Source organism: Bos indicus x Bos taurus, chromosome 9 (assembly GCF_003369695.1).
Source record: "Bos indicus x Bos taurus breed Angus x Brahman F1 hybrid chromosome 9, Bos_hybrid_MaternalHap_v2.0, whole genome shotgun sequence".
Lineage (NCBI taxonomy): Eukaryota > Metazoa > Chordata > Mammalia > Artiodactyla > Bovidae > Bos > Bos indicus x Bos taurus.
Window position 1 is genome coordinate 20,173,955 of NC_040084.1, and position 26,571 is coordinate 20,200,525.

A 26,571-nucleotide genomic window follows, 5' to 3' on the forward strand; every position below is an offset into this window, starting at 1 on the left:
AATTGCTGGGTTAGATGGTAAGTTTAGTTTCATAAAAAACTGCCCGACTGTCGTCCAGAGTGGCTGTGCTATTTTGTCTTTCCACTGCCTATGCCTTTGAGATTCCATATCCTCACTGGGGTTTGGTGTTGGCCCCTGCCTTTTTTTTTTTTTTTTTTTCTGTTCAGATAAGTGTGTAGTGATACATCATGGTGGTTATAATTTTCATTTCCCCAATACCTAATATGTTGAACATCTTTTGATGTATTTATTTATCTATCCACCTCCCCTTTAATGAAATGTCTGCTGTTCCTGTCTTTTGCCCACTGTCTGATTGGATCATTTCTTTTTTCACTGTTGATTTTGGAGAGTCGTTTACATCTCCTGTATATAAGACCTCTCTCAGATATTGTACCTTGCTGATAATTGCTTCTAGTCTGTCCTGTGCCTACATTGACTAAATCTGTAACATTTAATGATTTTCTAGAGGTTCTGATCTTCCCTTGAGGCGATGGCGCCTACTTTTCAGCCAGGAAATTATTTTTTGCATTTTACCACTAACGAACATTTTGTCAAACTTCCTGAGGTTTTATTACAAAAGAAATGATGTTTCCTCTTTCTCTGTACTGTCTATTCAGTAAATTTGTCTGCTTCCTATACAGATGTCTTTCTCACCCATTTTTTTATGGTGATAGGATTATTTTTCACCAAGATGGTCAGCTCTGATGTACTTCCTGATCTTGTTACTATGAAGTTAGCCCTCTTCAGTATTTATCAGAGTAATACCTTAAACAAAAACAGTTTGTGACTTGGTAAGGTCCTAGGGCTTTCTTTCTGCTTGTTTGTTTGGCTCTGTGGCCATCTGTATTTTGCTGTCCCTTTTTGCCGCTTGTGTCAGAATGGTCATCAGAGGCAGCATTCTAAGCTTTGTCAAAACTTCAGGGTGAAGTCCTTTTGGTTTGAAATCTCTTACCTCTGTTATCAGTGTTGAAAGGCTAACAGCTCTGAAATCCTCGCCTCTCTCCAGCTGGAGAGATGTGAAGATAAGTAAAAACTGAAAATTTTCAGGTGAACTACTTCTGATTAGTGAATGAGCGCCTGCTGTGTGCCAGACATTGCATGCTAGGATGACTTGTGTTAACAAAATTCAGGAAGGGCATTTCCTCTTTCAGAACTGGAATTTGATTTCATTTATTATCTTTCTGATCATTGTATACCTACAGTATGAATGATGGGGAAAAACTAGAGCCACCCTGGCTTGTGACTTATCTAGCTGATACCAGGTTCAGGTCAAGGACCTAGGTCTTCTACTCTCTGCTGCTGCTGCTGCTAAGTCGCTTCAGTCGTGTCCGACTCTGTGCGACCCCATGGACTGCAGCCTACCAGGCTCCTCCATTCATGGGATTTTCCAGGCAAGAGTACTGGGTGGAATTGCCTTCTCCACTTCTACTCTCTAGAACAGTATTAATCTGAAACCCAAAGAAGTCAAGATGTTTCGTTGTCAGAGAATGTTTTTTTCACAACACAAAAAGATAGCTAATTAGAATTCAATTTTCTAAGAGGCCCCAAATAATAGAATTTTCAAACAATCAGAATTTTCAATCAGAAATAAAATAAACCCTAAGCAAAAATATACCCTTCTAAACATTGGGTAATGTGTACCTAGAAAACTTTCTAGTCATATTTCACCTTCATTTTTAGATTACCCCACAATTATTAACATCTTAAGTTGCTAGGTCATGAAATTATTTTGGGACTAGCTCAGAATTTGTTATATTATAATCAGCTTTGGTCACAGAAAAAGTCCGGGTTGTGAGGGCGAATGTGTTAAGGGGGAAAGATTTCTCTCCACTGCCCCCGGATAAAGCATATGAAAATCTGTTTCTATCTGCAGTGGATTTCTTCTTCTCTTGCCAAAGGAACAGTAGATAAAACGTTTCTAAAATATGATCTCTGTACACGTTGCTAGGTTACTCAGTTTGGAGTCTTTTTTCTTTATAATACGTAATCATAAAAAGCCGCTGGGAGAGATGTAGAGATAAGAGACCGGGAGAGGAAGTCAGTAGGGTGAATAAATGGGAAATTGATATTATCATTAAGGCACTGGCTGCTGCTGCTAAGTCGCTTCAGTCGTGTCCAGTTCTGTGCGACCCCATAGACGGCAGCCCACCAGGCTCCCCCGTCCCTGGTATTCTCCAGGCAAGAACACTGGAGTGGGTTGCCATTTCCTTCTCCAGTGCATGAAAGTGAAAAGTGAAAGTGAAGTCGCTAAGTTGTGTCCAACTCTTCGCGACCTCATGGACTGTAGCCTCCTCTGTCCAGGCTCCTCCGTCCATGGGATTTCCCAGGCAAGAGTACTGGAGTGGTAATGGAGTACTAGATATGGTAATAAATGTGTCACTAGAAAAGATATTTGAATCCTAGCCAAGATGGGGTTCCATGTAGCCGCAAACTCTAGTCAAATATTTTCAATTTTAAAATCTTTGGTTTTTACTTTCCAAACTTCCTCAGGAGTGAGCGTTTCTGTGTAGATCCTTAAAGAGTCTTCTTAGCGAATGAAATGATAGTTTCCTCCAAATTACACACAAGAAATGACCTGATCCTGCTGTGTACTCACTGCCCTCATCCCTGTCTTACTCTGTGTCTCACATCATCGGCAGCTCGAGCATTCATCTCTAATGATACTTCTGACTTCCTATAAACGAACCCTGAGTTTACCTGAAGACTCTGTCTCCATAGCTGCTCTAGTATGTTCTCTGAAGAATACGGAGATATAAGCTATCAGAACCGCCTGTCACTGTCTCCCTGCCAGGGCCGGTCTGTTGGCCATCTGACCATCTGGCCCCCTTCCCTTCTCATTGCTCTGTCGTCTGTCTTTGGGTGTGGACTCTCCCCATTCCTGTTTTGTGAGCTGGTGGGGCTGCTCCTGGTTCCTCATGGTTTTCAAATGTGGCCCCCTTAGGAAACCCCTCCCTGAGCACATGCAGCTTGCTAACTGTTACAGACCTCTGCCTGCTCCCTTTCTTTTTTTTTTTTTTAATTAATTAATTTATTTTTAGCCATCCTGGATCTTCATTGCTGACTGGGCTTTTCTCTAGTTGCAGTGAGCAGGGGCTACTCTCTAGTTAGGGTGTGTGGGCTTCTCATTGCAGTGGCTTCTTCTGCTGCGGGGCACCAGCTCTAGGCATGGAGCCTTCGGTAGTTGAGGCTCCCAGGCTCAAGTGCTCAGGCTCAGTTTTTGTGGTGCACGGGCTTAGTTGCCCCGCAGCATGTGGGATCTTCCTGGATCTGGGATCGAACCTGTGTCTCCTGCATTAGCAGGTGGATTCTTTACCACTGTGCCTGCTCCTTTCCTAACTCTTCCTCATACCTATTTATCCCACTGGAACCCAAAACTCTCTGGAGGTAGGCTCTGAAATGTTTGATTGATGAATGATGGAATACATTAATTAAACAAATTTCTTTGGCTATGCAGTCTTGCTGCATGCAGGCATTCTCTCATTGTGGTGGGCTGGGGTCACTCTCTAGCTGTGATGCATAGGCTTTCATTGCAGCAGCTTCTTTTGTTGCAGAGCTTGGATTCTAGGCATGGGGGCTCTAGTTGTGATGCATGGGCCTACTTGCCCCACGGCTTGTGAGATTCTAGTTCCTGGACCAGGGATTGAACCCATGTCCCCTGCATTGGCAGATGGATTTTAAGCACTGGACCACCAGAGAAGTCCAAATGCATGAATTAAAAAAAAAAATCAATATCAAAGTCCCCAAAGCTCCTTGAAAATCGGTACTTGAACTGAATTTGAAAAGTGATCTGTGTGATGATAGCAGGGGATAGTTGTTATAAAGTAGTCAGTTTGGGGACTTCCCTGATGGCCCAGTGGTTAGGGTGCTGAGCTTCCACTGCAGGAGACATGGGTTCGATCCCTAGTCAGGGAATTAAGAGCTTGTATCCCTCATGCCATGCAACTTGGGCAAAAGGAAAAAAAAAGTTTTGGAATGGCGGTGGGCCTGTGTATGTCTGCACCGGGCTGGAAGGGAAATGAGGATAAAGAAGAATAAGCTCTGGGGAGCCAGGAAAAACTTCAAACCGAGGGAGGGACCCAGTTTCAGTGGCAGCAATGTGGCATCTGGTGGGTGAGTAAGAAGGTTCCGTTTGAATCGCTGAGTGAAAATCTCCACACCCCACTTACTGTCTTGTTGATTTTTCTGCCTCTTCTGTGATGAGGCTTCTTGACACCCCAGAGTGAGACAGAACAGAAGTAAAAACTGGGATGGTTGGATTAGCCGATATTTACAGATGCCTACTCTGTGTCACACGTTGTACCTCTGTGACTGTGGGCTGTAAAAACCAGCATTCAGGGTGCTTTGCGGTGGTGGTTTTGCCAGCATAAAAGGATTCACATTTTAAAGATTTAGCTATGATGCTTGAGCCCTTGAAGATAAATAATTATCTCCTTACATAGGAGTGGGTTGCATGTAACTTCATAAATGTGATCAATTTAGGTAATTACCTTGCACCGTATTAATTGTGTGTCTGGAGACAACCACAGATAAGAAACAGAACTGATGAAGTGTGTGCTTCTCTGAAACTTCCAAGAGCTGCTTGGAAGCCTGTGTTGCTTTCTTGCTCCCAGTGTTGCTTTTGACACGGCATATGCGCTCTGGAAATCTGATTTTCTTCTCCTGCCTAGACCTCCACACATAACCCACTCCAGCTGTAACATGCTGAGATTACTTATGCCATAGATTTGACCATGTTTTAAAATGGAACTGGAATGTAATGGCTGACTTCACTATTTTTTGCATTTATTTACAAAGCTGCATTCTGGGGAAATAATTCAGTCAGCAAAGAAGATACTGTTTTAGCATCAAGAGTGGTCATTTCAGACTCGAAACTAGTTCTTGTTGTTATCTCCACAGAAAAGGAAACTGTGTGCGTGTGTGTGTTTGTTTTTTCAGAATATTAGTGTTCAGGGCTGTTGCTTATTGATAGGATCAGAGTGGTTGCCATAGCAATCGAACAGCCTCTGGAGGGAGTGTGGTCATGGCCTTAACACTTCCGGCATCCCACCCAGTTTGGAGACAGCCCCTCTGAAAAGAATTTCCTTTCATGGAAATTGCGTTACTGAAATAAAAAGAGTTGAATTTCTGTAGCTCAGATGTGTCCATAGGTCTGTGTTGCACACTTACTGTGTTAAAAAGAAAAGCATTTATTAGTTGTGTGAATGCACAAACGAGACCTAGAAGGACACATCAAAGTGTAAACCGCTTGTGAGGAAGGAAGACTTCGTTGTTTTGCTTCTTGTGTTTTACCCATGTTAACTTTTAAGAAGCAAGTGTTCTTTTAAAAACCTTTTTTTTTTAAAAAAAAAAACATTTATAACAAACACAGGATATGGGATTTCCTTCAGGAATGAACTTCAATCTATTGCATGTTCTTTATTCCCTAAACAGGCTCTCAAACACCCAAAGCCACCTTTCTTCTTTTTCACGTGAGCTACAGAGCTGGAAAGCCATTTCAGCAAGATGCTGATCAGATGCTTTTATCAATATTTGGGGTTTCTGGCGTTTCTGTGAGTGTTCTCAGGTAGAAGAAACTCTCGGCATGTCGCAATCTGCCCAAGCTGTGCTGGGCGAAACAAGTGACTTAATACTCGCATATAATCCTCATATAACTGTAACAGAAACCAGCAATCGTTGGGTCTGCCTCCGAAATTGCTCGCAGGGCAGATTGATGTGTGAACACTATATTTACAGGACCAAAACCCCACCACATTTGCTCTGCAGCTGTGTTTAACGGTTATCAGTTTGGCGTGCGGCATGATTGTTTTGGAGCAAGAATAGACGCTTCAGATTTCCTTTTGGCAATTCCGGAGTCCCTGAAATACCTACTGCTGAAGTGAATCATACGAACTTAATTAGATTTGCTACATCATTAGCATTTGAGGAAACCTAAGGAAAATCCTTGTGGGTTGGTGATTTGCAAGGTTGCATAGAAGCGCACTAATTGAAAACGATGACGTTCTAATGTAGCATAACCCAGATATATTCTCTACATAAATCATGTTTTAATCCAGCTGTCAAAGCGATACTTTCCCAGGGATGCCCAAATTGCTTTCCTCAGACCACGGGGACCTCTCCGCTTCCACACAGGAGATGGACCCCTCTGCGCACGGCCAGCTCTACTTGAGGACACGTATTATGTGTGTATGACAAGCTTTACACCTAGAGTGAGCGCTCCCGGCTATTTAATCAACATCCAGGGCCAGCTATGTAGACTGTGCCAATTACCACTGATTGAAGCTGGCAGACCCCATACCACATTTACATTTGCATTTTAACTTGAAGATGAACTTCATTGCAATGTCTGGTCTGTTGTTTTCACCAGAGGAAAAGAGTTTTACTTTTCTTCTCAACAGACATTTCTTTAAATGCTCCAGAAATTTTCTTCTGTAGTTTTAGAGTTGTACAAAGTGACTTAATCGTGGAGAAGAGCCATAAGTATTTACTGTGAGGAGAGGATTACATTTCATATTCCAGCTTAAGTCTAGGATACAATTTGTAGCCGATGTTTACTGAAACAGTTTTTGCAATCTATCAAGAAGCCGTCGCATTCTTTATCCAATGACTTAGTTACCTTAAGTTCATCTAGACGCTGTCAGCGATAAGGAAATAAATGAAAGCAAGCAAATTTAATTTCCTGGTGAAGCACTTTAATGATACGTGTATTTTTTGGAACTTTTGGAAGAAGAAACTTTAGACGTATAGCCTACCGTGGACTGAACATTCAGTTTTTCCTAAGAATGTAGGATCAGCTTCAGAACCCCAAAGTGGCAGCTTGTGCCCTAAACTCAAGCAAGCTGCTGACAATTAACTAGAAACAAGTTCCAGTCTGGTCCCCACTGCCCCGTGAGACTCTAAAACATTCAAAACATACATCTGAGCTTGTCTTTCTGTAACTCTAAGAGATCCATCTATTTCACATCACCCCCCACCCCGACAAAGGCCCTAAACTGCTAAGCTTTTTATTAAAATTGAAAAAAAAAAATCTTGATCAGATTTGACATAAACAAGCCGACAGTTCCACCAGTTTCTGTTTCCCAGGTATAATGGTAGCACTGGCTACACATTTTCCTTGTATCCAAGCAAGACTCTCTCGCCCACTTTTAAAGTCTTTTGCAGCTGCACCCAAGGGTAAGCACGCCAGCTGGTTCAGATACCACCAGAGCTTGCATGCACTTACGTGACCTCGTTTACCTCACTTAACCTTCGCCAGCCTTAGCGCCTCACTTGCTACTGCCACCTAGATTGTTGAAAGGATTACATAATTACACTTGTTTATTATTAAAGACTATCTCTTGGTTTCTATTTTGTAAATCTCTGGCTTTTTCCGTGCTCTGCCCACACGTTACATGCTCCTTTTCCTGACCAAGAGGACATGTCGACAAACAACATTTCTTCCCTGTGGCCTCCGTGTTGCTTCTTAGGATATCCATCATGTGTTGACTAAAGATAAAATTATCTGTTTGTGTCTGTGTGGGCTTGCGTGCATTGTTACCTGTGCTATGTGACAAATAGGGACTCTCCTGTGATCTCTTTGGGGGATCAATGCTGTGTGTTTTAGCGTGGTGCCTAGTTGAGGGACCTGACTGAAGTTTTATACAGCTCAGATTCAAATAAGGAGATTAAAACATAGCAAGTAAATGCTCTGGTTATATTCCAGATAAAATATGTGAATATCACCCATTTATAGGAAATGTATAAATGTAGTTCATCAAAAATGCATTAGTGAACAGTGTCTCTGGGCATTTCTAATATTAAATTTTTGTGCTTAACTCTAAAAGTAACCAGAAGCAGGTCTCCGTTACTAACTACCTTTCACTGTGGTATCTGTGGTTTAATCAGGCTCATTAGAAATTTATCCACTCTGAGCATGCAATACAGGTTTTGTGAGAATCAGCATACAGTTTATACAAAATTTGAAGTAGAAAAGGAGGGCATGTGTATTATCCCCCTAATTCTCAAATAGCTCTGGATTCTTGAAATTCTAACTGTATGCAAATACATAGACTTTCAACCAGGAAAACGTCTTTGTAAGAAATATTAACCAACTTTAAAGGTAGAAACATACATACGTAAACACAGTAAATAGGAAAATGTATTTTGGATTCTGTATGATGTTTTTATTGGTTGCAGACCATAATTGCAACAGCTAGATTTACTTTATGAGTAGATTAAACTCATCAGTTGGCAAAAGTTATCTGCATATCAATAATGAGCGCTCTTACAAGCCTTTTTCTTTACTCAGGTCAGAGACTCCTTCCCAAAACTTGTTTGCTTGGTTAATTTATTCAATTACTCAAAGCTTGAGAATGTTACTACAACTGGGCTCCAATTAACAAGTTTGGGGATAAAATCTCCCTAATAATTGATGGTAGCCTAAAACATTTGTTTCTGTGCTTTTCTTATTAAAATCGCAGTGATCTGGTGAACAGAATTAAACTGCTGAAAAATAACTTGCTCTGATTTATTCATTCAGCAAAACCAACCTTAAAGGCTGTGTTGCTATGACACCTAAGATTAACTTTAAAAAAAAAAGTAGGTTTAATTTCAGTGGAAACATTGACACATCTCTTTTGGCATTATGTAGATAAAGTTGATTTTCCCCTTTTCCTTAACTTTGTATTTGCATTTAGCAAGTTGTTTTAGCATTCTTTTAAACATAAACTAAAACATAAACTAGAAATTTAACACGAAGAATAAGAAAAAGCAGTAAAGAAGAACGCATTATAACAGGAGTATCATTTGTAAGATAGCAAATATTTTAGAACCTCTCCTTTTTATTTTAAATCCAGCTTCTTAAACCTTTTAGAAAGATGGTGTCAAATAGGCAGAAATCACTCTATTTTAGTAGTTTCGTTTTATAATTAGTGTTGAAACTTAAAAAACAGGTTGCAAAATTGGGACACTGACAGGTCCTACTAGAAATTTTCTGAGTGCAGGTTCGATCCCCCAGATTTGAAAAGAATATATTTTCTACGTCACGAAACAAAAGAATCATCAAGTCACTTTAGCCAGAATTGATTTCTGCCTGCCGAGCACCATTTGGTGGAGTGAGAATGCTATACAAAGAATTTCGTTGCAAAACAAGCAGAAAAATTGAACGCTTTGTAGGATCATCAAAAGTTGCTTTACAAGAGTAATTTAAATTTCCTAGTGCCAAGCAAAGCAAAAGTCCTACCTTACAGAGGGCGATTTGTTCATGAGACGACCCAGTGCTGCTAGTCGCTTATGTTTATCATTATGCATTCACATTCTAGGGAAATTCCACTTTCAAACTTTGCTGCTGTGTGGATGCTTTCTTCTATAGGAAGAATTTTGAACTATAAAATTTGAGAAGCTTTAGCGTCTGTGGAAACTTGAGAGCATTGCCTTTTTTTTTTCCCTCTCTCTATTGAATGTAAAGTGTTTTAACAAAACCGGTGTAGCCACAGTACATAGTAAATGTCCAAATTTGCCCATAGTATATCTCAAAAGAATTTAGACTTCTAACTTTTTAAACCTCAGAACATCATTGAAGATGGATTGAAGCAAATCAATAGACTGTGTTGCAGGAAGATTTAATGAAGAAATTATTATAAATGGTGAGGCTGCTTCAGGTCATAGCTTAAGAGTATATCTGGGGGAAAGTTTGAAAACAGAACCAAACCAAAGTGGTTTGGATGGGATGCCAAGTTTTACCTTTGTGATTGCTAATTTAGTGTTTATGAAAGATTAAAAGGACAATATTTGTGAAATATTTGGTATAGTCCCTGGGCCAAAATGAGCACTGTGTACTTTTTTAAAAAGCAAATTCAGATAAGATTATAAATTATAGAAAGTTTTCACTTGCTTTCACTTCTTTCCTATTTTAAAATAGTGAAATTTACAAAAGTATCATTTGGAGGGAAAAAAGGCAGTTTCTATTATATAACAAATTATTGATTTTAATGTTAAATTTTTATTTTAAAATTTGCTCTACCTCAGTTTCTACAATAATATAGAGTTAATGCACTGAGATTCATAGATAACTTTATATTAACATTTTTATATTCTAATAGAGCTATTGAATTTGAACCATGAATCATTTCTATATATATCTTAATATCATTCAACCTTGTATTAGGTAGCTAGACTGTATCCAGTTTAAATCAGAAATTATATTTCTGTCTAACTTCAGAAAAGAAGCTTCCATTTGAAAAATGGAGTTTGAATTTCAGTGAATATCCTAATTTAGAATTCAGTTCCATTCTTTGTTATTATTAAAGTCAGCGGACATTGAAGGTGTTCTAATAAAGTTAATAGAGATCTTAGCTTTTAATGTAGTCAAGGTTGTGATTTTAAATGAAAGCTTTGCTGAAATAATTGGGATTAAGTGTAATGTTTTAGGTGCTATAGAAATCTGGATGAAATAATATTATTCATATACTCTCTTATTTAGTTATATTGGTTCAACTGTGTTTTAAAAGTGAGAGACATCATATCAACCAGTGTTTGTTGAATGCATCTCATGTGAGTAGTATTAGAAAAGTAAAATAAAAAGCTGTATTAATGGGAAGCATCCTGTTAGTTTGGAGGTAGATTAGGGACTCTGCTGTCTGTGAAGAATAAATTTCACAGGTCTATTTCATAGGTCTGTACAGAAAATTGGTATAGACGTAAAATGTATATTTTAAGCTCCGTTTTAAAAATGTGATACTTTCTGTTTAAACCATTAACTTAAATGAAACCTACTTCATTTTGCGTTAGTAAAGTTGTATTTATTTAATCCAGGAGTGAAATTAACTTGCAGTCGCTGGCATAGTACCTTCACAGGTTTCTGTGACTCATTTGTCATTCAAGACTCCAGCATCATTTTTTTCTCTGCTGCTGAAACTGTCTTGACTATGGGCATATTTTCATGGTAGATTAAATCTACATGTATTAATAACAAATATTCTCTGATAGTATTTGGAAGCCAGGTGATGTCTCACCTTACATAAATAACTAGAACTAATCAACCTAAAGTCAACACGTAAGTCTCTAAGTTCATGGACTTCCAAGCTATCAAATATGTCTCATTTTGGTATATTAATTTAGTTTTTCTCATATTTTTTTTAGTTTAACTCTTGTGCTGCTCATTATGATCCCTAGACAATGTATTGCATTTAGAAGAAAGTATCCTTAATTTAATTTCAAGTAACCATTGAGAAAACTGATTTTTAAATGACTTTAAGGTCCAGGTTACATCACATAAACATTATTGCTAATAATTAAACTAACAGGGATTAAATGGTATTGGAATTTAGGTTTTAAACTTCACAAAACACTTAAAGCTATTTCTTAACGTTTTCCCCTAAAGAAGAAATGATAACTCTATGATCTATATGTCTTGTTCAGTACTTTTCACATGTATAGCTTATTTTACCCTCACCCCAACCTGCTCTTAGAAACAAAATATGTTCTCCTTGTTTAAATGTGTTGTGGTGACAAAATGTTTATGTGATGTAACCTGGACCTTAAAGTCATTTAAAAATCAATTTTGTCAATGGTTGCTTGACATTAAATTGTGGAATACTGCTTCTCATTGTTCCAAGGAAGAACGTAATATCCAGGTTTATGAGATAACCCTGTAGGCAGTGTACTTTGACTTGGATATGTTTCTCATTGCAGTGACCTGCATGTCTACCTTTCCATTAAATGTTTAGGAAAATTAATTGAATAGTTTTTCAGGAAAGTGAAAGGAACTCTTCATTCTGTAATCAGCTGTAAGAAAGTAGAAACATGTATGCAAGACCTAAATTTTTCTTATCACACTTTGAACTTCACAACTTTCCGGCTCAAGATACTTTGTAGTCTTACACAGTGGGCCATATCCAGCTTTCTGTCATTAGAAGGACTGAATAAAAATTATTCCAAGGTTGCTCTTAGAAAGAAATGTGAGTCTGAAATTGCCTTGAATTAAAAAAACCGAAAGCCAAACGATTGCTTTAAAAATAAATCAAATGATATTATACGGTCTTTATTCTTGACTGTTTTTTAAAGTGTTTGTGCCTTGATTACATTCACTTTATCTGTTGGGCACATTTTCACATGGAACCTTCCAGTACCTGACTGACAGGCTGCTTTTCTACAGTAATGCTTGGAAATTACGTTCTTTTGCGGGGTGCGGGGGGATTTTTCAACCATTTCCAGAGTTTCTGACTTAACCCGTCATCTGGCCACGCTTAATCTGTCCTCCTAGGCCCAGGAACTGAAGGGTATAGGTTCCCTGCTCCCCACCAGGGGGCAGCACCAGATCCTGTCTTTCACTGGGTGCAGCCTGGTTCCTTCAGTAACCTCAGTGGTCCCCACCCTCCTTCCTCATAGAGCACTGAAACTTGTTTTGGTATTTTCTTACATTTTTTAAGGCTTAGTAAGTGTCCAATAAATGGTAGCTATCGGTCACTGAGCTATGATGGATATTACATCTCAATCTGTTTGACGGTTCTGTGTACCCGACTCTTTATCTTCAATGATGATTTGAGCTATTTCTGATACCTTGTGTTTATTATCACTCGAAAATTTTTAAGAGGAGAACAAAACCTAGCAATTATTAGGTCAATTGTACTTCAAAAACAAACTTACAGAAAAAGAGATCAGATTTGTGGTTACCAGGGGCAGGAGGATGGGGCGGTGGGAGAATTGAATGAAGATGGTCAGAAGACACAAACTTCCATTTTTAAAATAATTAAGTACTAGGGATGCCATGACCAACATGATAAATACAACTATAACCAACACTGCTGTTTGTTATACATGATTGCTGTTAAGAATTAATCCGAAGAGTTCTCTCACAAGGAAAAGTTTTTTTTTCCTATTTTGTCAAATTTGTGTCTAGATGAGATGATGGATATTCACTAAACTGACTGGGATAATCATTTCATGATGTACCTAAGTCAAATCATTATGCAGTACGCCTTAAACTTACACAGTGCTGTATGTCTATCATATCTCAGTAAAACTAGAAGGAGGAAAAAAAGCAACAAACCCCTACAATTATTGAGCACTGTGCTGAGTCAGGCATGCAGAGCAGGTACTTCTCATGGGCTGCGGCCCAAGCAGGGAGGCAAAGAGGCAAGGTAACAGCAGAGTATAAACACAACAGGCACAGAATTTTTAACACTTTTGCTGTTGAGTAAACAGAGCCTTAGAAAGATTAAATCCTAGTAGAACAAAGATTCCCTTCAGATAGAGTTCCAAATTACATGCTGTATCAATTATATTGTATAGCCTTGCCATGAAAACAACAAAAAGATTTGTTGGGAGTGACCACAGCTACAGTGCGGAATGCCTGAGACTGGTTTCAGTGATGTAACCGCTGTGACACGGTGACAGGAGAATTTACGGCTGGGTGTCTATAAAACTTTCATGGGGAAGTGAGTTTAACGTTGAGACATTTTGAGCGAGCCCATGAAAGCCGTAACATAAATGTATTTACATGCACATATAATAACATGTAACCTGTGTTATATTTATGAAAAATATATGAATAAATGCAATACTCAATTTTTTGTGTGATGAGGACTATTAAGATCTACTCTCTTAGCAACTTGCAAAGATGCAATACAGTATTAATATAGTTACAATTAAGTACATTTAATTTTTAAAACCTATCAATATTTTATCTTAAGACAACCATGAATCCTATTTTATTAATTTTTATTTGCCTTAAAAATTTACAGAATCTCTGTCCTCTGCAATTTCTGCAGAAATACTTAAATTTTTATTTTGTTTTGATACAGAAGATAGGCAGATAAATGCCCTTGCCTGCAGCTACGACTTTTATGATTTGAAACTGTTATTTCACATGCTTTGCTTCCTTTTCTGGTTATAACATGCATAGCAACCCAGATGGCTAGTATGTAAACAATTTGAGTTATGCTTTTTAAAATCATTTAGGATAGCCTAGGAGTTTCCTGATGCCCAGGACCGTGCGTTTTTTGCTGCGTGTGTTACCGTCATGCTTAGTTAGCTTTTTCACGTGTCTTAACCTCTGCCTTCCTTTATGTATGAGACAAGTTTCTTAGACTCAATTTAACCCTCTTAAGGCTCTCTTGTGAAACTTTAATCCCAGCCTGCCTCCTGTTTATTCATTTATTTGTTTTCCTGTTGTTGCTGTTCTCAGTAGTTGTGCCTCAAAATTTGCAGAATGAAGGTAGTCAGGTTTGAATCCTGTCTTGGCTCTGGATGTAGCTCTTCAACCTTGGGCAAGTTCCTTCACCTAGTTTGCTCATCTGTGAAATGGAATATCACACCTACCTCCTAGGTTTGTTGAAATGTTTAAATGAGATAAGATAGAACTCATTTACATCAGAAGTTCTTGTTACCATTGTTACGGTTAACGTATTTTGGAAAGAAAATTTTCATACTTACAGAAAGACATATTCAGAAGTAAATTCAAATACCATGTACTGGAGTTTCATGCAAGGGTCTTCTGGAAGAAATGTCTGTTTTTCTCAAAGCATCTGAGTATTTACGTGAAAGCACATCCCACAAGCACAGCATATGCACGTGTTAACTGCCTGATAACATTAGGGCTTGCTTTCGTCCTTTTCACTGGATCCAAGGTGAAACTTTGGATCGTGACTAGCTGGAGGAAAGTTTCTCTTGGCACCTGCCTGGGCTCTCTCCTGTTGCCCCTGGTTACCTGTTCCACTGTGATCTGCTTTGGAACCTCACCATCCCATCTGTCATTGTTCCGTGTCAGTTGAGCCAGTCCACATACAGGCTCTCCAGGAAGAGAGACCAGAAACTGGTACTTCTCATCTCAGCCCCAGCGATGGAAACGACCTGTAATCCTCTCGACAGCCCCGCGAGTTAGGGAGTTATTCATTCCTAACATTATGCGGATTACTATTTTGGAATAAAAAAATCATTACAGTTTGAAAAGTATGAGTGTACTTATGGAAAAGAAGAATATGATGAATCTAGAGTATCTTGCGGAGAAGGCAATGGCACCCCACTCCAGTACTCTTGCCTGGAAAATCCCATGGACAGAGGAGCCTGGTAGGCTGCAGTCCATGGGGTCGCTAGGAGTCGGACACGACTGAGCGACTTCACTTTCACTTTTCACTTTCATGCATTGGAGAAGGAAATGGCAACCCACTCCAATGTTCTTGCCTGGAGAATCCCGGGGACGGAGAGCCTGGTGGGCTGCTATCTATGGGATCGCACAGAGTTGGACATGACTGAAGTGACTTAGCAGCAGCAGCAGCAGCAGCAGCAGAGTATCTTGAAAATTCAGAGCTTATGGTTGCTATAGTTATGGTGTCATAATGTATTTAATGAAGAGAGATATACTTTGTGTGGGATTAATCTGGCCCATTGATCTACACATCTGCCAGTGAGTTTCAAATATTATTTTTCTGCGTATGTGTGTACAGCTTCAATATGGAAAATAAACTGAGCTTGAAAAAGAATGCTTATTTTGATCGTTGACCAGAAAAACATATAGTCACATATAAATCATTTGTATGTGAGCTAGTTCAGTGGGAAGTAACTGTATAGCAGCTTGACCCAAACATCTTATTTCCAGTCTCTTTAAAAGAAAGTTTTAACACAAGTCCGTAGAAGAGATTTGCCTCTTTAATGTACTTTAGTTAGCAAAGCTTTAAAATTTCATACTGTTTCCATCAGTTAAGATATATCTTTATAAAGTGGTAAAGAATCCTCTTGCCAATGCAGGAGATATAAGAGACTTGGATTTGATCCCTGGATTGGGAAAGATCCCCTGGAACAGGGCATGGCAACCCATTCCAGTATTCTTGCCTGGAGACTCCCATGGACAGAGGAGCCTGGTGGGCTACAGTCCATGGCGTCACAAAGACTTGGACACAACTGAAGTGAGTAGCGCACACACACACACACACACACCTTTATAAAACTGAATCATATATTCTTGAATTACCTTCTGTGATTTTTTTTTTTAATTTTTTTTTATTTTATTTTTAAACTTTACATAATTGTATTAGTTTTGCCAAATATCAAAATGAATCCGCCACAGGTATACATGTGTTCCCCATCCCGAACCCTCCTCCCTCCTCCCTTCCCATACCCTCCCTCTGGGCCGTCCTAGTGCACCAGCCCCAAGCATCCAGCATCGTGCATCGAACCTGGACTGGCAACTCGTTTCCTACATGATATTTTACATGTTTCATTGCCATTCTCCCAAATCTTCCCACCCTCTCCCTCTCCCACAGAGTCCATAAAACTGTTCTATTCATCAGTGTCTCTTTTGCTGTCTCGTACACTGGGTTATTGTTACCCTCTTTCTAAATTCCATATATATGCGTTAGTATACTGTATTTATGTTTTTCCTTCTGGCTTACTTCACTCTGTATAATAGGCTCCAGTTTCATCCACCTCATTAGAACTGATTCAAATGTATTCTTTTTAATGGCTGAGTAATACTCCATTGTGTATATGTACCACAGCTTTCTTATCCATTCATCTGCTGATGGGCATCTGGGTTGCTTCCATGTCTTGGCTATTATAAACAGTGCTGCGATGAACATTGGGGTACACGTGTCTCTTTCCCTTCTGGTTTCCTCAGTGTGTATGCCCAGCAGTGGGGTTGCTGGATCAAAGGGAACCCTCTTACACTGTTGGTGGGAATGCAAACTAGTACAGCCACTATGGAGAACAGTGTGGAGATTCCTTAAAAAACTGGAAATAGAACTGCCTTCTGTGATTTTTATATCTTATATATTTATATATAGTACTTTATAATCATTTTAATTCCACATACCTAACAGTAATTGTTTCCAAATTAAGAAAATGCTATGTGTAAAATCACAAATTTGTGTAACATAAAATGGGAACTTTTATTCTCATAAAATGATTCTTCTTTTTACTCTTTTGTATCAGTGCCAGTTAATTACAAAAGTAATCACTCAGTTGCTAAATTGTGTCCGACTCTTTGCAACCCTGTGGACTGTAGCCCACCAGGCACCTCTGTCCATGGGATTTCTCAGTCAAGAATACTGGAGTGGATTCCCATTCCCTTCTCCAGGGGATCTTCCTGACCCAGGGATCAAACCTGTGTCTCCTGCTTGGCATGTGGATTCTTTACCACTGTGCCCCCTGGAAAGCCCACAAAAGTAATACTGTGTCATAAAAGCTTCAGCAGTACGTATAATGTACACGTGGAGTCTATTGTCCCCTCCTTGTCTCTCCTAACCTCCAAGGGTGACCACTGTTGACAGTTCAAGGGCGACCTCACAGACCTTTTTCTATGCCCCTGAAAACATGTAGATGTATTTCTATAGAGTGATTCTTACAATCCTGCAGAATTAGAAGCATTGTTATTTGGAAAAAAAAAAAAAAAAAGTTTGGTGATGTTTGTCTTTCTGCTAAAAAGAGTGGTTTTCACAAACACTGGAGCATCATTTTATCATAAACCAGCTTTCTAGGGAACTAGTTCGAAAGAATAATATTTTATAACATGTGTAAAATCAAGGGTATTTAAGTGAAATGCTTTGCCCTGGCTTTTCTGTATTTTGCAGTACCCAATGGATAGTTTGTTTATGAAGAATGTAGTATTCAGGGGAAGTAGAAAAACAGCTCATGTCAACTAAAGTAATAAACTGAGTTAATCCCAAGTTGACAATTAAATCCCTTTAAAATTACTTATTTCAGTCAAGAAGCAGTCTACCCAGTATGTCATCTCTTTTGAGCTTATTAGTAGTGGAATTTCTTAGGTGATTCTTCAAACCCTATGTCTGCAACGTTCTGAAGTTATTGATGAGGATTTTCTGTTGGAAAAGCCAACACAATTTGTTGTTTGATGCTTTTTAAAAAACATTTATTTTTATTTTTTTAACACCAAAAACATTTTGTATTGGGGTATAGCCGATTAACAAGCTGGGACACTTTTGGGGGAACAGTAAAGGGACTCAGCCATACATATACATGTATCCATTCTCCCCAAACCCCCTCCCGTCTAGGCGGGCACGTAACGCTGAGCAGAGTTCCATGTGCTATACAATAGAGCTTTGTTCCTTCTCCATTTTAAATATACCGGTGTGTACATAACCTTCCCAGAGTCCTTAAGTATCCTTTCTCCCTGGCAACCATGAGTTCATTTCTGTCTGTGAGTCTCTTTCTGTTTTGTAAGTTCATTTGTATCACTTCTTTTTAGATTCCACATATAAGCCATGTCATATGATGGCGTTTGATGCTTTAAGTCGCAGTGGTTTTGGGGTGCAGGGAGAGTGTAAGGGAGCTGACCCTTTCTGCCCGGATGCCCTTGTCACTGGAAGAAATATATACAGGAGATAGGGACAGCGCATCAGCACTACTTCATTCAAAGCTTTCTGCTCAAGTGAAAATGTAAAAATACAGTTAGTGAAATAGAAGAAAATGTGGACCTTTTCAAGGCATTTGTGACACAAAGCAGTGTAGAAAGTGGATACATAAAAACCAAAGGTTTGATTTCAGGTAATAGCTGGGAATGGTAATTTCATTTTCCTAAGAATAGTCTAATCATGTATCTCTTTTTAGTTTTTTTTAACTCTCTAAAAATTTTATTTTTAAGTTTGAATTTGTCACTTGAATATTTTTTTTTCTTGAAGATAACTTTCTACAGGTTTCCTGTGATTGAGATCTTACATTTTTTAAGTTAATTAATTTGCTTTTTTATTGATGTGCACTACAGTCCACTGGGTTACAAAGAGTTGGACATGATTGAAGCAACTTAGCACACATGCGTACTTATGAAAGTAACATGTTTATGGTATATAAAATTTGAAAAATGCAAGAAACAAGAGAAGACACATACCATCACTCATTTCAAGCTGCAGAGTTTACTGTGAGCATTTGTCATGATTTTGTCATACATTACATTTATATTTGTAGAATGACCTGTTAGATATGATCACATTTTGTCTTAAGCAACAGATATGTATGTAGGCGTAAAATGCACATACATATATGAAAACATATCTTCAGTAAAACTTGGATAAGGCTAAACATACTGTGTGTTACCTCCTTTTTTCACCTGCTTTTTTCGCATTATAATATACATAACTATTTTAATGCCATTGTATTTGGAAGCGAAATGTTTCATTTCTGTGAATAAGAAGTTCTTGAAGTCAACCATCTGGATTCTTCTGCAGGAAGAATGTTTCCTGAACCTGGAAGCTCCTATATCAAGGGTGTGTGGGTACGACACACCGTTCCCTCACATTTTTGAACCGTTCTACATCCCAGACAAGTGGAAGTGCTATGATGCCCTTCGAAAAATGATCAACTACTGACCACGGGTAAGTCTGCCCTGTGTTTTAAGAAAGCTAGTGAGCGCCCCTGACATTCATGTCCGGTTGACCAAGAAACAGCTGTTATCACTGTGTTATCTTTTCATAAATGGCAACTTCCAGAACAAAGTATGGATTTCAGGGAAAAAAATTAACTTATGATAGTATGTTTATATTTTATTTAATAGAAACATATCAAGCATATGCATTATCTGATTTCTAGAAAACAGATATATTCATATGTTACCATTGAATAATTATGGGATGAACTTGCCGTCTGCCATGACTCTAAATATACCTTACCTCGTTTTTCCGACTTTTACCATCATTTCTGTATATTTTTATCAGCAATTTAAACCATTTGTGAATAGAGGTAATTTCTGTTATATAAAGATAACCTTAAGCACCATTCATTTGGACCCCAGCTGTTTAAACTATATGGTGTGATCCATAGCATTCTGAAATTTGCCTTTATATTCTCTTGAAAGATAGGTTTGTTGAACAGGAAACCTATTTATTATGTATAAAGGAAACTGTTGCTTAAAAAAAAAAGAGAGAAAAATCCAGGACCACTACCATTTCCAGAACCTTTTTTGGCTAGTGAATGATTTAAAATGGGGGATAATGCATGATATTTATTCATTGTGATTTTCTAGGTCATGCTTTTCTGTCCCTCCAGCAGTGTTATTCTAGCAAAAAATGAAAAACTTTTAAGTTAGTTTTCAGGGTTTTAATACAGAAGATGCTATTAATGATACACTGATTTATCTGATCTCTAGCATCCAGTGTTCTTGCCTGGAGAATCCCAGGGATGGGGGAGCCTGGTGGGCTGCCGTCTATGGGGTCGCACAGAGTCGGACACGACTGAAGCGACTTAGCAGCAGCAGCAGCAGCATTTTTGAAATGGTTCAAAATGTGTAGCTAGGGATTAAATGCTTTACATTTTAATATCTAGGTTGTCCAAATAATAATATTATTAAAACATTTTGAAGAGCCATGATCTTTGAAAGGAAAAGTGAGAATGGGCTTAATATAATAAAGCCCATATATTTTAAGATTAGAAAATACTATGATTCTTAAATTCTGTGTGTGGGCAGTAAATCAGCTCACCTCAAACCAGAGAAAGAGATACCTTTACATGTGGGCATATAGAGAAAATAATGCCTTCTCTGCCACTGGGATCCCCACCTTTTTTTGTAGTTCTATTCTGAGGATCCTGGGGAAGGGAATGGCTACCCGCTCTAGTATTCTTGCCTGGAGAATCCCAAGGACAGAGAAGCCCGGCAGGCTACAGTCCATGGGGTCACAAAGAGTCGGACACGACTCAGCAACTAACACATTCTGAGGATGTTGTCATAGGTGTCAGTAGGGCGAGCAGTTTCCATGCCGCGGAATTCTCTCAGCCGTGCAGAGGCAGACGGTAGACACTGTGTGTCTGATCCTAATGTCTGTGAGCGCACCTGGCGGCAGCAGTCTCGCTCAGGTCTGGGGGAGGACTTCCTCAGTTCTATGTGCATCTGTTCCTTCTGTGGACCATCCATTATGGACGGTCCAGGTAATAACGTGCAGCTCTGTGCCTTGTCGCAATTTTTAAAGTAATATTTAGGTGCTGATTTTAAATTTGAGTATGTGTTTCTTTTTAAACCTAAAAAAAAAATGTAGACCTTTCATGAAATTATGATAAGACTGCTCTTCTATGCTAAAAATTAAAAGTGGCCTTAAAGAAAGTAGTCGTGTAATTGAGAAAATCTGTGTTTAATTCACGGTGGCCAGAATGTCTGTAATTGTTATTGATTTCTTTTGCAGAAAAACTGGAAGATTATGACTAGATATGGAAATATTTTTCTCAATTTTTTTATATTCCTTCTTCTTGAAAATAGAGTTTTTATGCAATGAACCGACTTGGATATTGGCTGAAAAATCATGAATTAATTATTGTATTCACACATATGAATTGATCATTTCCATTGAGTGTTTCAGATTCATTTTTAAAAACAGTCCCCATGTAGGCTTATAAATTTCATTCAATTATGTCTGTAAATACTGGATGTAGGACACTATTCAATAAAGCAAAAATCAGATTGTCTTCAGTGTGCATCTTTTTTTTCCATTTAGTTAAAAAACTTTTGTGGAAGAGTGAGAGTCCTAGTAACTTGTTAATTAAATCTGAATGAAAGTGAAATGTTTAGAAATGTTGATTTTTCAACTTTACTGTATTTGGTTTCGTTCTTTACGGCTAAGATGGTTGTATGTTGGCAAAACTTCTGGAATGTTTTTCCTTTTCTTCCGTCTCATTCCAACAAGGTGATATAGTAAGGGGAACTCACTTTTTCTCCTGCACGTAGCGAGGCAGGATCGTCCTTGCTCCCTCGCTTCCTTTTTCGGGAGATGGACATCCTCGGCCTGTCTTTTGTTACAAAATCACCAAGCTTTTGTTTTCTTTTGGTTTTGGCCCTGATGTTGCAAAGCAAATATTTTTTTCCACATCCTTTATATTATGATGCAGCTAAAAAGAAAAACAACATTAACAGCTACGAAAGGAGGAAGCCTCCTTGCTGAGGGCTTTCTCAGGGCCCCTTGTTTCCGTCTGTATCTTTCCTGCCCTTCACCATAGCTCAGAGGGGCCTCACAGCAGCATCAGGGACCCCTTTGCAGAGCCCTCACCCCCAGCCCTGTCCCCAAGGGCTGCCTTCCCTCCCATTTACCCTAGAAGAGCTGCTCCTCACCAGTTCCAGTGGAAAGATCCCTGCCTTCCTCCTCCAAAAAGCAGAGAAATAACATCATATAATGTTTTCCCTACTCTAAGAACACTGGGGAAAAAATGGACTTTTTTTAATGATTGCAAATGTATATGTTACTTTAAACTGCAATTTAAAAGTTGTGTTCTGTTTCTTTTTATCAAATATTTGGAGGAGGATATGGAAAGTGACATTTGCAGACTGCCAGCAACTTGGAGGAAAGTAAAGGCACATTGGAACAGATTCTAGAGAGCAGGGGCTAAAATAAAGAAGCAAAGCGTTCGTTAGGGGTGAAAATAAAGCCCTGTCCTTGGTTTAAAAGTAGAAATACCTGTATCGTATAAGACAGGAAAAGATGTACTTGTCAGTGAGAAGTTTGGAAGATTTAGGGAATCCATTTGACTGACAGTTCAGGACATTCTGAGTTGAGGGTGCCAAAACTCAGTATGAACCTTGGCTTTGTCCTTCACTCTCCACCGAGTCTCCGAGCTTCTTTGCAGAGAGCTTTGTGCTCTCGTGGCCAGTCCAGCAGAACAGAGAATGTGAGCTGGTCGTCCACGTCTTGGCCAATCATGTTTTTTTGTAGAACATCTTTTAGTTGCACTTATTCTTTTAGTTGATATTATTTATGATTTCAGTTGAAGTTACTTGTTTTATTGCCATTGGTATCCTTTTTAATACTATTTTTAAAATTCATTTGTTATTGTAAGAATTTTCCCTTAGCTCTTTTAAAATTATTTTATTTGACTCTGCTTCCCTCCTCCAGTTAGCCCTGCAATGCCCACCAGTAAATGACCCCTTCCCTCCAAAATAAACAGCTTACAGTTCATGTTAAACTCAGTCTGTGGCATGTGGTGTACATGTACATCTTCATAATTGTCTTAAATACACTTTTTTTTTTAACATGAAACAAACTGTTGTTCCATATTTTAAAAATAAGAAAACAGAAATGCGAAGACACTAAAAAGATGTTAAAGGAATTCCCAACTCCATACTACTCCCAGCTTTAGGATAAAGTCTGCTCCATGTGACAACATGAATGTACAGTCAATGTAATCTTCTATAGTTTCAATTATCCAGTTCCTTCAAGGGCTTCCCTGGTGACTCAGTGGTAAAAGAACCTGCCTGCAATGCAAGAGACCTGGGTTTGATCCCTGGGTCAGGAAGATCCTCTGGAGAAGGAAATGGCTGCCTAGGCCAGTATTCTTGCCTGGCGAATCCCCATGGATAGAGGAGCCTGGTAGGCTACCGTCCATGGGGTCGCAGAGTTGGACACGACTGAGCAACTAACACTTTAGGAAAAAAAAAATACCACATTCATGTTCTATACAATCGATAGATGTCATCCAGGCTAAATAAAGATTAGGGGGAGAAAATGAGGCATAGGAGCAAGACAGTGACCTCATTTAAGTGCCTAAAATTTAAGTCACGGAAGCTAAAATCTCTTGTGGGGTCCCCTGAAGATGTCCCACGGGGCATCCACGCTCAGTCTCATGAAGCCTCCTTCCCGTCAGCCTGCCCGTGTTGGGCTCGTGTGGCTTCTGGCTGCTTGGCCTTCCCGCCTCCGCTTCTAGTAACAGCACTGCTGTTTGTTTAGAGAACTCCCTCTTCCAATGCATGTGGCTCTGCGGGGGCTGCCAATCCCAGAGCATCCAGACCAGCCACAGAGATGGCCCTGGCCCAGGCTTGATGGGTACCACAGATCAGAAAGTCGGGTTACTCATGCAAAAGCACAGCTTAATGGGTCTCAGCCTAACCTTGTCAACGACGCTAAATTCTAAGTTCTCCCACTTTAACCTGCCCCTTGTACACTAGGGATAGAATCAGTACGTGTACACCCAGGCACACAGCCCTGCCTTAGCAGAGATGCTTGGCTGATGGGGTGAGGAACATGACCTCAAAGCATCAAATTGGAATTTCTAGAGAAACGTGAGGTTTGGAGACTCTGATATGTTTTCTTCAGTTCAGTCGCTCAGTCGTGTCTGACTCTTTGCGACCCCATGAATCACAGCATGCCAGGCCTCCCTGTCCATCACCATCTCCTGGAGTTCACTCAAACTCATGTCCATTGAGTTGGTGATGCCATCCAGCCATCTCATCCTCTGTCATCCCCTTCTCCTCCTGCCCCCAATCCCTCCCAGCATCAGAGTCTTTTCCAATGAGTCAACTCTCCACATGAGGTGGCCAAAGTACTGGAGTTTCAGCTTTAGCATCATTCCTTCCAAAGAACACCCAGGGCTTAGGCCATTGAATTTGGAAAGTAAGAGGAAACATTCATATAGGGGCAAAAATTTGGAAACCCTGACACCTGATGTGAAAGTGAAAGTCGCTCAGTTGTGTCCAGCTCTTTGCGACCAAATAGACTATACAGTCCATGGAATTCTCCAGGCCAGGATACTGGAGTGGGTAGCTGTTCCCTTCTCCAGGGGATTGTCCCAACCCAGGAATCGAACCCAGGTCTCCCACATTGCAGATGGATTCTTTTCCGAGCTGAGCCACAAGGGAAGACACTGATACATCCCTGAATATGATAATTAAATATATTTACCAGGATAATGAGAAATAAAATTAGGACAAGAATGAGGCAGTCATAGGTGGAAAAGACTAGAAGTGAAAATGGAAACAAGCTAGATGAAAAGATATACATCAATAATTGTCATAAGTACACCATTTTTTTTTCTCCTTGGCCCAGCCACATGACTTATGGGATTTTTGTTTCCCAGTCAGGGATTGAACATGGGCCCTTAGCAGTGAGATTGCAGAGCTTAACTACTGGACTTCCCAGGGAATTCCCATAAACGCACTTTTTATGGGTAACAAACATCTTATATTTGACAAAAGGAATATATCACAGTGAAAATATAAGTTAAAATTCTTTACATTCTAAATGCATACTATTAAAATAGCTTATAAATGCAAAGACTGTGAATAGAACGATTGTAGAAGGCTTTGTCACTCTGCTTTTAATTTGATAGGTGAGGTAGACAAGAAGAAATAAATGGTTAAGTCAATAGAAATATATTTTAAACATTGTATCTTCAAAAACAGAGAATAGATTGCCTTTTAGCCTATAAACAGTGGTTTAAAAAATTGACCATATACTGTATTAAGGCACAAAGAAAAATAAAAGTAAGTTCCTCAAAAAAAAAAAGAATCAAAGGTACCACATCCCACTGAGAAATAAAAAAGCACCTAGCCAAGTAACTGGAACCAAGAAGGAAAACGATTACAGCATAATTAGAACGTAAGATCACTGATGTGCTTCAGCCAAAATTTTACTTAGTGGTAAATTCATAAACTTTTAAGTCGTAAAAAAAAAAATAACTGAAAATACAGGGATGCAGAATAAAGACACACAGACGAATGAAAAGAATAATAAGGTTAAAAGCAGAACGTTTCCAAATAAAAATAAAACCATAAAAGGTGTTTTTTTTTGGCAAAAATGAAAGTTTTTCTTTCATTTTATAATGTCTATTTCCTACAAAGATGGAAGTTTTTATGTATTTACGTGGCACTAGTGGTAAAGAACCTGCCTGCCAGTGCCGGAGCCACAAGAAACATGGGTTTGATCCCTGGGTCAGGAAGATCCCCTAGAGGAGGGCATGGCAACCCACTCCAGTATTCTTGCCTGGAGAATCCCATGGGCAAAGGAGTCGGGTGGGCTACAGTCCATAGGGCTGCAAAGAGTCAGAAGCAACTGAACATGCATGCATGCACGAATAAAAGAAAATAAAGGCTACATAATGGCTGTTCCTATATCAGTTAATAATTCCCAGGGTCCTTTGTTTGAGGATAGGAAAAAATTTGGCCAAACCTAATTGTTTATCCAAAGTATTGATAAGCAAAGATCTTTGTTATTACAATATTTTATTCCATCATTTTAATAAAATGATTATTAAGGTCTTGTTTTCCCAAGTCCTTCAGTTTCTTGCTGTGGCCTACTTCACTACTATAAATATTATGGTAACTATGAATTTTCATAAGATACAGTGACTGTTGTTGAAGAACTTTTGATCAGTCAATCTAAGAAAGAACTGGAAAATTTTATTCAAGTCAAATTTGAGAATTATAAACCAGGAAGAGCATCTCAGAAATCTCTGAGAACTGTTGTGGGGATGATTCCCCAGTGATTCAGGTGGTAAAGAATCTGCCTGCAATGCAGGAGGCCTGGGTTTTATCCCTGGGTCGGGAAGATCCCCCTGGAGAAGGGACTGGCAACCCACTCCAGTATTCTTGAATGGAAAATCCCATGGACAGAAGAGACTTGGTGGGCTACAGTCCATGGGGTCAAAAAGAGTCTTAACTGTTCTGCCCATTGGAAGTAAAGGCACAAATGTATCAGTTTTTTGAGGCAGAGGGCTGTACATTAAATGATGTACTATTGAAAGGTACACAATTCAGATCTAAGTGTCATTATGGCCCCTTACAATACCAAGAAGGAATGCTGTCTTTAAGACATTGTCTTAGGGACTTCACTAGTGGTCTGGTGGTTAAGAACCTGCCTTGCAGTGCAGAGGATGGGGATTCTATCCTTGGTTGGGAAA

At 39.1% G+C, this 26,571-nt stretch overlaps 1 protein-coding gene across 1 annotated transcript in view; it reads left to right on the plus strand.

The window, feature by feature from the left end:
* Nucleotides 1-21,375, plus strand: part of BCKDHB (branched chain keto acid dehydrogenase E1 subunit beta) — a 268,875-nt gene extending 247,500 nt beyond the window's left edge. The window contains exons 10-11 of the mRNA XM_027550996.1: nt 19,152-19,298; nt 21,096-21,375. Of these exons, the coding sequence (XP_027406797.1) occupies nt 19,152-19,292 (141 nt within the window). The 3' untranslated portion in view covers nt 19,293-19,298; nt 21,096-21,375. The remainder of the gene's footprint in view (nt 1-19,151; nt 19,299-21,095) is intronic.
* Nucleotides 21,376-26,571: the final 5,196 nt, after the last annotated feature.